Genomic DNA, 15,012 nt, shown 5'->3' on the forward strand with positions numbered 1-15,012 from the left:
TCCAGTTGGTTTTCAACCTTTTTTTCACATCAAGGTCCAATATTTATTCGGCATTTGAGACACATTCGGACCACCATTTGATAGGGCATTAAGCAACTAGTCGACTAGTAAATCCACTAGTCGACCTTGTTGGTACTAGTTGACTAGTTGAAGATTTTGTAGGCCTCAAGATCAGGTAGATTATAGTTATAGTCACCAATGTACACAGGTTGATCAAAATAACAATTATTTTACATTTATTCATTTTTTTGTTATGACTTTTGATCGTGACTTGTTCTGTCACTGTAGGTGAGGACTTTGTGGTGAACAGCCTGTTCCATTGCCCCGAGGCGGGGGGTGTTCCACCAGAGCTCTCTCCCTTCCTGAACAGATGCTTCATAGCCAGGGTTCGCTGCCTTCTGGACAGTACCTCCGGCTTCATGGTGAGTGGTCCGACCCAGATTTGAAGAATAAATACTCGGACATAAAATAAGACCTTTTTTTTGTTTAGCTTCTATAGAACATAATGCAACAGGTGTGAAAATGAAATGCAAAAAAAACCTGTGTGTAAAGAAAGATCAATCAAATCATTATTGAATTGTACGTGTATTTCACATTTTACAGTGTATTACAATTTGTGAACCAGAGCAGAGGGGGAAATAAAGTATGTGGAACTGTAACTATATACAAAAAACACACCCGTGTGAAGTGAGTGGTGCAACCCTGTGTGTGGGGGGGGGGGGGGGGGGGGGGTGAGTTCCAGACCCACAGGAACGCACCCAGGGTGCCGGCCCGATTCCGTCGAGCCGCCCCACGTCCGAAACGGTTGAGAAATGACAGTTACTGTGTGGGGGTCCCTCTACTGTACTGTACTGTACTGTCAATTTTCAATTCAATTCAATTCAAAGGGCTTTATTGGCATGAGAAAACATACGTTTACATTGCCAAAGCAGAAAGCACAATACAACAATACAGCAATACAATCAAAACAAAAAATATGTACATTTGAAAGTCAGAATCTTCAATAGATCAATTTCTATGTACCAAGATCACTGCAGGTATAGTGCAGGAATATACACAATGATTAGTCTTTAGGGTGGTTGTGTTCCGTTTGATATCCTTCTCCTATCACAGCAACTCACGAATCTTGCTGCTGTGTTTGCACATTGTTGTACTTCGCCCAGCAGATATGGGAGTTTTTTGTCATTGGTCATGTTTTGCAAAATCTCCGTGTGTGGTTGTAATCTGTGGGAAGTATGTACTGTCACTGTACTGTACTGGCACACCCAAAATCACCATATATACAGTTAATATGTGCGTGTGTGTTTGTGTGTGTGTTAGGTTGTGCACAGGTGGTGAAAAACAACCATGCTGTTTTCGTGCTCAGACGCACCCACCCACCCACCCACTCACCCAGCCAGCCACCCACCCACACACATAGCTCCGTAAGGGAGTGGTTGCACCACTCAAAAACACACTGGCTATGAAAAAGGAATCGGCATAAAAGTAGGTTTTCAGATAATAATTCGTTAGCCCCAGATCCTCGGGTACCGTGTTCCAAAGTGCCCTGGTTGCAAAATCCCGATCTCCTCAGGGGGATGAGTCAAGTTTTAGGAACAACCAGGTGGACCCTATCAATCTGAAGCTCAGCTCAGGGATCCCCATGCGGTCCTTCGGGCGTGTAGGAGGGTGTTTACTGCAGCCTGGAGCGGTATCGCTTAGCCTCGGTCTGCGAAAAGAAAGCCTGGTCACAACGTAAGGCAGAGAAGCTATCGGCGGATGTATAGTCCGGAACATCCGTCAAATGTATTTCCCCTGGATATGATATTTTCCCGACCAATCACAACACTTGTTTCATTCGCGGAGAATGTAAACTGATTTGTAAAGCATCTATGTCATTTCCTTGGGCGATACTTCCGATAAAATCCTGCAACTTCCGCCCAAACAAATGATAGCCTCTACAGTCTACAGCGTAGGTCTTGCCCAGGGTGGGTATCGCTCTACTATACAAACCTCAACGTGAGTCAAATCAGCTCAATCAGTCCGTGGTCTCGTCTTCTGTTTGTCCTTGCAGGCCATGCAGTTCCAGGGGAGGCTGAAGTTCCTGGACGGGCAGAAGAAGAAGTCTGTCAGCGGGGCCGCGGTGCCCGCCCAGCTGGCTCTGTTCTGCGTGGCGGTTCCCCTCATGATGCCCGCCATCACCGAGGTGAAGATGAAGACCGTGATGATGAGGGGCAAGTGCAAAGGAACGACCTCCAGCCTCGAGCACGGGTGAGAAAATATATGACATTGATTTTCAACACTTTTTTCGTATCAAGGTCCACAATGCATTCAACATTTGAGCGACAGACATTTTACCCAAGATCTTCGAAAAAAATGTTGTCGTTGGATAAGACTTCCATGCTGTATTGATGTTGGTACAGTACCATTAGGAGAGATAACAGGCAAACGTTGATCTTCTATATTCTTTAAGTGTGTAGACGTCTTGAAAATTCAGTAATGCAGGTGTTTAACAATACTTTGACTCTTGAGAGTGACAGGTCCATTTGGTTTCATTTTACACTCTCAAGAGTTAAAAATCTATAAGGGTCCATTTTGGTTATTAACTCTCCATCATTTAGCTGGGGACCACCTGGAACCCCCCCAAGGACCACTGGTGGTCCCCGGACCACTGGTTGAAGCATTGAACCCTATATGTTTATTTTGTAGTTGGTCTTCGGTGTATTGATTAACCACTGTCAACGCGGTGTCCCTATTTTGCGGCGTGACATTATTCTTTGAGACACACATAAGGGTATTTTGGGATGAGGCACCTGTTTGCCTTTTTTGAGTGGTGCAACCACTCCAAGGAACAGCAATGTCTGTGTTCACCTATGTGTTCACCTATGTGTTCACCTAACTATGTGACTATGGTCCTCATTCACAACGGCGTTTACGCTCATAAAGTGACGTTACGTGAGCGGGGCTGTGAGCGGACAGGCATTTACGTGGATTCCCACATTACGTGGGAATTCATGAACTTTCGTGAACTTGACGCTGACGTTGTTTGTTCGGAAATTCCGCTAAAAGCTGCGCCAGCTCTCATGGTCGTGTACAGCTTGCGTAGATTTATTAAGAAGGCTTTAGTCTTCATGCTGAATCAATTAAAAGTCCCCAAACCTCAGATAAAATATGTAGGCACATGTGTCTGTCCCATTGGTCAGCACATAAAAAATGATAGCCTATATAAAAGCCAAGTATCACTTATATGCCTATACGCATGCATTCTAGAGGAAAGTTAGCCTATAGTCCCATACAGAAACTGCCCCCGAGCCCGACACCTTTTTATTTATTTATTAGGATATTCCTAGCATGCGTGATTGGGGCTGCTCACTCGGCAGCCTTCTACTCGCAGTAGGCCTACAACGCGTTGTGAGCTTGTAGATCGGCTCTCGCAGACTCGCGCTGCATGTTAAAAAACAACTCACAATTATAATAAGAACATACACATTCTGCACTGTACGAATCCAACGTGTAGTAATGTCTGCAGTATAGGCCTATTTAAATTGTTTCGTTATGGAGCTCCTTTGAGTCAGTCTGACTGTCGGTGTGTGTGGGGAGGGGGGGGGGGGGGGGAATTAGCCCTATAAAAAAATAGAAGACCACATTAGCCTATTTGAATGAATGGCATCAGCGTGTTTGAAAGTCGGCCAGTCATATCATAGTTTTAAGCCAGCTCACCTCCACTCGCGCTTGTTCACAAACATGACGGACAGACAAGAAAGGCTGTTGATGATGATTATTATTACCACTGTAACTCGCTGATCAGCATGTTGACAGAGACTCAGCCAATTAAAGTTTCACGTAGGCCTAAATGCCTTTGCTGCAAGCACCTATCTGCCTCCATTTGCGTCGTGGTATTAATTTATAATATGTATATTGATCACATGCGGACGCCAACTCTTACCTGCAGCTGAGGAAACATACAACGTAGTTGGATCGGATGAAATATAGCCTTAAGTCCAAATCCCACAAGAAAAAAAAGAAAGAAAATATGTCCTGTGTCCATGCATGTCCATATATTTGCTTTCCAAATCCGACAGTGCAGGGCAGGGAATCAATCACCGCAGTAGACTAATCAATAGGGCCTTTTATCATTGCCGAGTTTTAATATAGCATTTGGTTGTGTGGTGAACAGTACAAATTAACTTCTTTCTCATTATGTGAAAGTAACTGTAACATCAGTTAACTTATTAACGTTCTGACATTTAACAAGGAGTGAAGCAATGCGTGCCAAGTTGGCAAGTTTCGTTTATAATTATATACAAAACTCGCGCTGTTTGCTTGAAGATCTGTCCTTGCAGAGACCCGCCTGTCAAAATGAACTGCTCTACAAGCTCATCGCGGCTGTTGTATATAATTTAAAGCCCGGTGCAGGCTATGATGACGTATTTCGATATTTCCTGTTGCCTTATATGGTGTGGGATGGGCGTTCTAACCAGGCGACACCAGGCGAATCGCTTGGGAAAAATGCGGAAAGGCTACACTCTGCGATCCGCACAAATGAAGTGATTACACCAGCTTCCCTGAATAAGACGGGAGCAAATCGCAGCGTGATCGGACAGAGAAATACGATGATATTTAGTATCTGTATACGCTTCCGTTACACTCTGGCGTAAACGCCGTTGTGAATGAGGACCTATGTCACTATATGAGCACGAGTACCAATGAGTACCAAAAGTGGCGCTGTTGTGCCAGAAACAGAGAGAGAGAGATAGTGGGAGCCTGCTAATGAGATACAGAGAGAGAGAGAGAGAGGGAGAGAGAGAGATAGAGGGGGGGGGGGGGGGGGGGGGGGGGGGGAGTTGCACCACTCGGTTCACACAGGTGTGATTTCTCTTCTCCTATGGACCGGTTTTGCACCTACAATTCAAATGGCAGGTGTTTTATATGGGATGGTAGCAGTATAGTATATATCTAGTATAGCAGTACAGGTGAAATATATTATTATTTTTAAGAGTGCAAAAGACTAGCCTGGCACCAGCCCCGGAATCGCTAGCCACGTCCATTAAAAAACAAGAATTAATCACATAGTGATATAATGGTCAGGTGAAAGAAGCGCTGTCTCCGTTGTGTTCTCACCCCCCCACCCCGCCCCCCCCCCCCCCCCATATTAGTATGATTATTATTTTAGTAACGTGTATGCAGCCGCGTTTGGTGTGAAGTTATATTGAGTGACGTTGTAACATTGCAAACGTGTCTTCCCCGTCAAGCCGTGAGTGTTACTGCGAGTCCTTTACTCCTTCCCCGTCAAGCCGTGGGTGTTACTGGGGGGCTTCACTGTCTCAGACAGACAGCCAATCACAAGGTTGTTGCCAGCAGAGTAATATGGTTGCCAGTGTTGGCAACTGTCGTGACAGAAATAAGCTAACCAACCTCCAAAAACCAGGCAAGCAACTGTGGGAAAAAAACAATCCAAGTTTTGCTGGAAATAACTACTTGGCAACCCTGCCTGGAGTCGAGCAGAGCCAGAGTTACGCAAACTCTGTTCACTTCATGGGGCTTCAATCCAATGGCGGCTCTTCTACATAGACTTCTATTGAATGGGGACAACCGGAAGTTGTTTTCTGCCCCCTCAATATCGCAACTATTCTATTAGAGTCGACTAGGTGGCGAACATGTCGTCTACATTTAAGTAGATGTTAGTTAGGTCAGGTTAGGTCAGGTGAACAAAAATGAAAATTCAGTGTCAGGGTAGCAAAAGCAGGAACAGAAAAGAAAATTGCAAATTCAGAAAATTGCTATATTACTGCCATGGCTTTCTGTCTCCTCACTCCCACATTACATAATCTGAAGTAACTCAAGTTCCAGTTACACCAGTTTCCAACGCCCCGTCAGCCCCAAGGCTATGATAGAAGAAGATAGGGCCAGTCCACAGGCCAGCCAGGCGCCGTTGACGCACATTGGAGGCAAAACCGGATCTGGAAGTTCGGTGAAATACATTGGCGTCAATAACAGCGGCTGGACCAGCTTATGAAACTGTACTGTACTGTACTGTACTGTACTGTACTGTACTGTACTGTACTGTACTGTACTGTACTGTACTGTACTGTACTGTACTGTACTGTACTGTACTGTACTGTACTGTACTGTACTGTTTCTTGAACCTGCAAAAACAATAACCACTTTTATCTTTAATCTTTTGTCTCCTTTACAGTGATGGAGGAGAGCACTTACGAATTCACTCACTTCACAGCAGCGTGGATGAAATCGAAGACCCTCTCCTGCTTCCCTCTCCCGCACCGGGCAGTGTACACCACGCACCCTGGACCCCCGTCTCCAAAGACCACCTCAAGCCATGCCCCGATGAATATTACCACCAAGAGGAACCCCTGAATTACTGTAAAACGCCCATGCCTACTGCCAAGGACCTCAGGCCGTGTCTGGGCGGAGGTGGATGGCCCGCCATGCGCTTCGTCGCCTCTAACCGCCTGAGCAGAGCCGGGCCGTATGGCAAGTACTGCGGTGTGTCTCCGGGCGGCCACGGCCACGGCGGCAGAGGAGGGGACACGTTCGTCCCCAAGCTCTACGGGAACTTGCAGAGTCCCGCCACGGACCTCGACGTCTACTGTGTCGACGCGGTGAAGCGAGAGAGCGACTACGGCCACCATCATCGCTTTGGCGTCGGCCCGATGCCCGAGATGCCGCCCATCAAGGTGGAGAACGACTCGGACTCGGAGAACGGCTGCAACACGTACAGCAGGCAGCCCTGGGGGGGCTGCCGCAAAATGGAGCCCGTCGACCACCACTACGGCGGCGGGGGCGGGGGATACGATTCGAGCGGCGGCGGCAGCGTCCACCTCAAATCAGAAGTGGACTACTACGAACACGAATATTCGCCCTGCCAGAGAGGGAAAGCGGCGCGCGTCGTCAGCCCGCCGTATAACGGCAACAACGGTCACTACCAGAACTACGGCGGCGTCGCTAACGGCGGGAGCGGCGCCGGCGCGCACCTATCAAAGTACGACAAGGATTCGGATCATCATCATCACAACGGCGGCATGAGCCAGTTCAGTCCAACTCAGAGGCTCTCTCACTCGAACCCTCTCTGCAGCAGCCAGTCGGTCAACCTTATGGACGCACATCACGTCTATCCGGGCGGCGCGGCCATGGAGCCCCACCCCCACAAGGTCTGCATGTACCCGGACTACAGCAAGCATAGCGGCGGTTACGAGTTCAAAGGCCAAGGCAGCACGATCCATTCAATCAAAAGAGAACCCATGGACTCCCCCCCGTGGCCAGAGGGAGGCGCTGACATGGGACAGTGCCAGACCATGAGCCATGGTCTCGGCAGGAACACTATGCAGTCGTACGCGATGACCACAGGGCCACCCAAATCCAATCCCTACGTTTACATACAATAAGCACGGACATTAACGCAGTAACCTCCCACAAATGAATGTGTACGTTATGGTACTGTACCAAATATTATTATGATTCTTTTAAACTTTTTGCCAGCATTAAATAATGACGGTTTCTGTTTGGGATACAAGAAACAACATATAGATCTGCCTTGGCATGTACCATGCCTTCTAAAGTTCTCAGTCTCACTGCATAAAAGCATGTTTTACAATTTAAACCTTGCTTGTACACAGTGAGTGAGGGTCATTAAGAAAATGGAACTAGTGTCCCTAGACTGGGCAAGTCACAATAAGCAAACAGTAGAGACAAGTGACAATGACAAGTGACAAGAGACAATGTTTTTGTCAGCTTGAAGATCAGCTATTTTTTTATTTCTTTTTTTTTGAGTGGTGTAAACCACTCCTACAACTGGCTTTGTTAGTTTACGTGTCTGTCTGTCTGTTCGTACCAAAAAATGAGCATGGTTGCTATGGTCACCCAGTTCACACGGGTGTGATTTCATTACGTCAGACATTACGTCAGACCACAGCTGATCAGTCTATATAAGACCTTACACCACTCAGTTCACACGGGTGTGATTTTTTGCTGAATGTTTGCCTGTTGTAGTAGTTAAAAAACAATTACAGCAGATGATTCAATTTGCTTGCCTTTGTTACCAAATATAGGCTACTGTACACTACAGTAGTAAATCTCTTATTTTGTTTAAAAAAAAAAAAAAAAAAAAAAAATCCTTTAAAGGTATATTCAGTGATTTGACTTAATCTAAACATCATTTATTTTTTATTTTTTCTGGATAATCCTCCCTACTATAGAGTGTGCTGACCATATAAGGAGTTCCTCCCTGTCCCCAGTGAGCCCCTGGGGTCAAAAAACCCTAGTTTCAGTTTTGGTGGCGGGTGGCAAAGCCTTCATCCAATCAGGATGCCTCCAATCATGATCGAGTGGGGGCGGGCCTTGGTGCACATGCTGTTGGCCTGTTGCACTTCCCCCCACTGTAGAGCGTGCATGTGCACATTTTGTTACCGGGGCGGACTGGGTGGTTTTCCAAATCACTCAAATCACTGAATGCTCCTTTAATGAAGTTCCACAAGAATAAAATACGTATGTTATGTAGTTGTGTGTTGGTGGAGTTTAAGTTAACATGGAAGGAACGTTCACAAAGTGAAGTCACAAAATTATTTGTTTAAACATGATATAATTATGAAATATGTGTGCTTTCTCATGTCACTATAAGTGTTTTATGTCTATAGATGTCAATAGATATCTATCTATCTTGATCTATAGATGTCTATATGGAAAGAGCAACATTAAAAAAAAACAGAAAGAAATGGCAAATTGCCTTTAGGTCATTATTGTACTTTTCTATTGGTTTTTATAGTCAAAATTGGCGTAAATGTGTTATCTTCACAATTGGTCTGTTTGTATTATTATTTTGTATACAAGCAGCTAGTTGTGAGTCCATTTCAAATTCTCCATTTCATGAAACTACTGCCGTAGTTTCTGATATGCACTATCGGGAGTTAAGCCTGCGCGGACAGATTGTCAACTCGACATACGATTTAAAATGGCTTTTTTGAATTTTACCCTTTTATTCGTTTGTGTGCTCTTGTTGATAAAATGTATATTGATTTATTTGATATTTATTATACGATGGAGAAGAACAGTATATATTTAAACATCTTTTTTTTTTTTCTTCTTCTTCTTCTTCTTCTTCACTAAGTCCCTCTTTTTTCCTGGCTATGTTTTTGATAATTAATGGACTCACCCAAAGAGGTGTTCTATGACTATGAAGCTCTGTTGCTGCAAATTAACGCACAGTGAACATAAGGCAATGTTTCTAACATGACTTGTCTATTAAAAGACTGTTACAGTATTTCGACAGACCTTTGCTTTATTTATGTATGCAATACTTGTGTATGATTTTTTTCATTTTGTAATCAAGGGAAATAAACAGCCAAATCAGCATTGCTACATACATGCTGATGGACAAGTAATACCTGGAGAAATAGTAGTAATCATAGTAAATGTGCATAATTATGTTGCATTGCATGTCTTACCTGACTCCGCCAGATGGGGGCGGTATTGCATGTCGACGTCATGTCATGTCATGGCACGTCATGTATTGCATGTCGACATCATATTTTTTTTTACAGTATATGGTCGACGTTCAGGAGGAAAGCAGAACCAAGCAGTGGTGGTGGAAAGTAACTAAGTACATTTACTCAAGTACTGTAGGCCTACTGTACTGTAACATTTTGTTTTTGATTAGTACTTTTATTATTTACTGGAGTAGGGGAGAACAGGGTAAGATGAACCAATTTTTTCCGAAGTTGTCCTGGAAGCAAGGCAAAACGAGATGGCAGTCAAATCTAATGATCTACCCATATTTCAGGATGTCTTCTATCAATTGAAATGATGAGTAAGCATCTATGCCAAAGGGCCATGAAAATACGACCTTTTAAAAAAAAAAGTGGTCATGTGGCTCAATTTGCCCCAGGTAAGGGGTAAGTTGATCAAAGTCAAGGGGCAAGTCGAACCACAGGATATTGTAAAAAAAAAAAAAGCTTAAACTTGAACAGATAATGTATTCACTTATCAATAATATAATAACAGTTTTCCCTTTTGCAAATAGTCTTATTTATTTGTTTATTTATTATTTAAACAATATTAAGACAATTAAATAAAGTTTGTTATTCAGAACCTTATATTTGCAATATTGTTAATACAATATTGCAAACTTCTCTTAAATGAGTATGTACATGCAAATTAAAGGTCATTCAGTATAATTTGAGTAGCAAATACTTAATAAAAAAAATATGAATAGTGATTCCCATTGACTCAATTTACCCCCGGACATTGGCTCATCTTACCCATAGCCACCATTTTAGAAAACAATGACTAGAATAAGCTACTTCAGACAATTTAATTTCTAAATGATTCACATGGTTCTATCCATTGGCAAATCATCAACGTGTATGATTTGCATTTTAGTCCTAGGTACATTTTGCTTTGTATAACTATTACTTTGACCGACAAAAAACTGTTTTGTGTAAAATAATGTTTTCTACTTCCCCCATGTGCTTCCCAACTTCACAGCCAGTTGTAAATGATGGATGATTTAAGGTCACATGGCAATGCAGTTTTCTAGTTTTCTAGATAAAGGGGGTGGTTCAACTTACCCGCTGGCTCATCTTACCCTGTTCTCCCCTATTTCCAATATGGACTGTGAGCTTGTTCATCTGCTATTTGCAAAAGATGTGTATACATTTGAAAACTTGAATTGGGGTACTTTAGGTCAATAGCCTATACTTCTGTACTTTTACTCAAGTAGGCCTATACATTTTGAATTCCAGACTTCTACTTTTAACATAGTATTTCTATATTGCAGTATTGATAGGCCTAATTGCGAGTAGCCTACTTCTTCCAACACTGGTTGGGAGTGTCAACTGTCTTAATAATATGGCCACAGCAAAGATGACTCTTATTGTAGGCTATACTCAAAATGACTTTAGTAACGTGTTCCACCGGATCAACAGAATTGAATGTGGAAAAATCACACCCGTGTGAACTGAGTGGTGCAACTACACATTTGTTATAGTTACTGTACATTAGAACCAGGAAATGAGATGTCACTCTGACGTGATATCTGTGATGTCAGTGACGTCACATACTAACCATAGCAACCATGCTAATTTTTTTGGTACTAACAAACACGGGTACATGGGTACAAACTAAGCCAGTTGTTGGAGTGGTTTGCACCACTCAAAAAATAGCTTAAGTGATGGCAAATCTGGAAAAAAAAATGCTTACCACTAGCTTTCTTAACAGATGTGTTCATAAAGGTGTCTACTATCACAGAAAAAATTGTTCTAACCCAACTCCCTTGGGAAACTTTGTGACAGCTGCTGAAAGTTGGGGTACAATACATTATAAGGCAAAATGTTATACATTTCATTATGCTTTAAGTAGCATGTGACGTGTCAAACTAGGGGTTTTTCATCATTCTGAATCCATTCCAAGCATTAGTTTTGCACGAGAAACACTCCTTGGGCTAAAAATGGCCATAGCCGTCATCACAAATGTGATGAAATCAGCACATTTGGGCATATTTGGGCAAGTGGCTATGGCCAAACTAGGGGGTCTATGGCCAAACTAGGGGTCAAACTAGGGGGTTTTCATGATTCTGAACCCGTTCCAAGCATTCGTTTTGCACGAAAAACACTCGTTTAGGCTAAATTCAGCCATAGAACGCTCCCAAATGTGCCGACCTCATCACCTTTGTGATGACGGCTATGGCCTTTTTAAGCCCAAGGAGTGTTTTTCGTGCAAAACTAATGCTTGGAATGGATTCAGAATCATGAAAACCCCCTAGTTTGACCCCTAGTTTGGCCATAGACTCCCTAGTTTGGCCATAGCCACTTTCCCAAATATGCCCAAATGTGCTGACTTCATCACATTTGTGATGACGGCTATGGCCATTTTTAGCCCAAGGAGTGTTTTCCGTGCAAAACTAATGCTTGGAATGGATTCAGAATCATGTGAACACCCTAGTTTGACATGTCACATGCTACTTAAAGCATAATGAAATTTATAACATTTTGCCTTATAATGTATTGTACCCCAACTTTCAGCAGCTGTCACAAAGTTTCCCAAGGGAGTTGGGTTGGAACACATTTTTCTGTGATAGTAGACACCTTTATGAACACATCTGTGAAGAAAGCTAGTGGTAAGCATTTTTTTCCCCAGAGTTGCCACAACTTAAGGTAACTTTACCTAACTAACTGGACTGTAGTGGTAGAATATAGGCTATAGCTGACACATGGGAACACATCACTCACATTCAATGTGGATGTGATAGGCATAGTCTTCATTTTCATATAGTCCATCAGTAAAATAAAATAAGCATTTGAAAAATAAGACGAAATAATGAAATTAAGCTGTGAGTGAGAAACAAAGAAAATACTGCTCACAAAGTAGGCTATATGAGTTTATATGTTTAGATATAATGGGCTTTGGGCTATATGCACACAGAATAACTTCCCACTTCCTGGCCGGTTCCCTACTTCCTTCACAGGTGTTACTGATGATACTAATTAAGGCTCTGTTCCATTTAGTGTGCAGTGGTTCTCAAACGTTTTAATGTCAAGGACCCCCATAACTCTGAGTACAAACGGAGTTACACACCCACAACCCACTCAAGGACAGAGACCCACTGATTTTTTTTGATCGATTTATTAACAGTTTGCAGAATTACTGTATACATTTCAAGTATACAACTCAATACAACAACTGTTAACTGTGAGTGGACGACACCATAAAGCATTACACTTGTTTACAATAGGGCCCACCATTTTCAATTCATCAAAACATTTAGAGACATACGAATATGCACAACTATATAGTCAAAACAGGAAATCATCATAAAGGAGGTAAAAAGGGAAAAGAAACATAGTGAGGGGGAAAAGGGGTGCCATGGGTGGGGGATTCAGATTTTACGGGGGCCAGTTTCGAATTGCAGCCGTCCGTAGGCCTATAGGTGCCCTTTGTGCACAGTTTTGAAGGTTTCATGTCATTAAGACACAGTTGTGTCTTAATGACTGTTGGTAGGGCGTTCCACATTTTGGTGGCATAGGAGCAAAATGAATTTAGTCCCTTGCTAGTTACTGATGTAGCAGTGTTTCCTTCCAGTGAGCCAACATGCACAATGCAAGATGTGGTGCCCAGGGTATGGCACGGCCATAGCTGAGACCTGTGTACCATTAACCCATTTTGGGCGGGAACCCCTTTTGGTGTTTGAAGCATTGTGTTACACTTTAGCTATTGAAAAATAGCAGATCTACAAGCCCATAGCACGGCACCGAGTGCCGCGCTACGAGCTTGTAGGTCTGCCATTTTTGAAAAATCGTGAAAATGTGGCACAAATCTTTGCATATATATTCTTTCAGAGTGAACGTTTTTAACTCAAATATTTGCTTCCGAGAGGTTTCTGGAACAACATATTTTCAGATGGGGGTCGGTAGCCAATTACATATCATTTTTGGGGTCCTTAACATGAAATATTGAGGACGACTGATAAAGAAACATAGGTATTTGAGAAAACAGTCAGGATTTAGAAGACATTTAATTTTTTTAAATGTTGACATCAGGCCTATAATGGGTAAGCACAACTTTATATTGTCACTGATTACCTATAGTCTACCTGGCCTAGACAGCACTGCTCCATGGATTAGTCTAGACTAACAATGGTTCCCAAACGTTTCAGCCCGTGACCCAAAAGAGAACCTTGATGTCTATAGTAGATCTACAAGCAGGAGCCTGGATCAGCTATTCACTATACTTCACTACTATTCAATATACGTCTTGTCACGGTAGCAGAATGACTGAACCAAAATGCAGAGGAAAGTTCAAAATAACTGGTTTATTAAACAGAAAGTCAAGCTTACAAAATAAGTAGCAGTACGGCAAAGCAATAAACCAGAAGTCCAAAAAGCAAAACCTTTCAGAAGCATGAAGCAGCCACCAGGAAGTCCAAGGATGCAAACTCTTCAGTAATACAAAATGACAAACCCAAAACATCAAGGTAGAGCAGGGGGACAAGGACGTTGAGCACCGGACAAAGATTTATGGTCTGACAGTTTGTTTGTGCAAGGAGTCCAGTATTTATAGGTGGTGGGTTGATTGTAGCAGTGTTCACAGGTTTGTAATGGGCCGGGCTGATGAGAGTGGAACCAGGTGTGTAACTAGGACTGAGGGCTGCGGGCTGCAATGGGAAGTGGGAGTGGCCGAAGTGGAAAGACAGCCACAACTGGGCAGAGGCAGAGGGCCAGACCATGACACTTCTTTTAAACATTTATTTTATTTCTTCATGTAATTACTGGGAGACAAATATATGATCTTATTTTATAGGTTTTGATAATAAATAATAAATACAATATGTAGGAAACAAAACAAAGGGATCAAAAAGGGATCCCGAAAAAATGTGTCCGCGACCCACAAATGGGTGCCGACCCAGAGTTTGGAAACCATTTACTCAAGTATGGTAGGTCTACATAAGAGCAATTCTGTGGTACTTTTTCCTCTTCTTTCGCCTATAGCCTACATACTGTAGCCTGTAGGCTGCACACAGCACACCTCAGAGGCTATTATTGCAGTTCTTTTTTTTTAATATTTTTTATCCCACAATTTTGTAACCCATTTTTCACCCCTGTGTCAATTATCTAATGTGATCCTGGGCTCTAGGCTACACACCCTCCGCCAACCTAGTCCCCATATATATGGGGGACATGGGGAGAGCAACGGACTTGAACTCATGCTTCCTTCATGCCTGAGTGTCCAAGTTGCTCCTTTACACCTGACAGGGGGGAGTTTCCCTGGTTGGACTAGCGCATGGAAGGAACACGTTATTCCAACCAGTTCCTTTCCCCTCCATCAGGCGCCCCGGCTGGCCTGCAGGGGGAGGCAGTTTAGAGACCAGGATTACTGCATGTTTTTTGTGAGGGTACCTACCCTAGGGGACACGGGGAGAACATGCAAACTATTATTGCACTTTTTACTCCACTACATCTTTGACAGCTTTAGATATTTAAGTGAAATATTTAAAAATAGATCTTTTTTAAAAACCTGTTGTAAATT

At 43.0% G+C, this 15,012-nt stretch overlaps 1 protein-coding gene across 1 annotated transcript in view; it reads left to right on the top strand.

Annotated features, from left to right (window-relative positions):
- LOC306912920 (uncharacterized protein) overlaps positions 1-7,681 on the top strand; it is a 48,675-nt gene extending 40,994 nt beyond the window's left edge. Inside the window, exons 7-9 of the mRNA XM_079489380.1 lie at positions 289-422; positions 2,054-2,250; positions 6,176-7,681. Coding sequence (XP_079345506.1) covers positions 289-422; positions 2,054-2,250; positions 6,176-7,382 — 1,538 coding nt within the window. The 3' untranslated portion in view covers positions 7,383-7,681. The remainder of the gene's footprint in view (positions 1-288; positions 423-2,053; positions 2,251-6,175) is intronic.
- Positions 7,682-15,012: the final 7,331 nt, after the last annotated feature.

The sequence above is a fragment of the Electrona antarctica genome (genome assembly GCF_951216825.1).
Source record: "Electrona antarctica genome assembly, chromosome: 20".
Taxonomy (NCBI): Eukaryota; Metazoa; Chordata; class Actinopteri; order Myctophiformes; family Myctophidae; genus Electrona; species Electrona antarctica.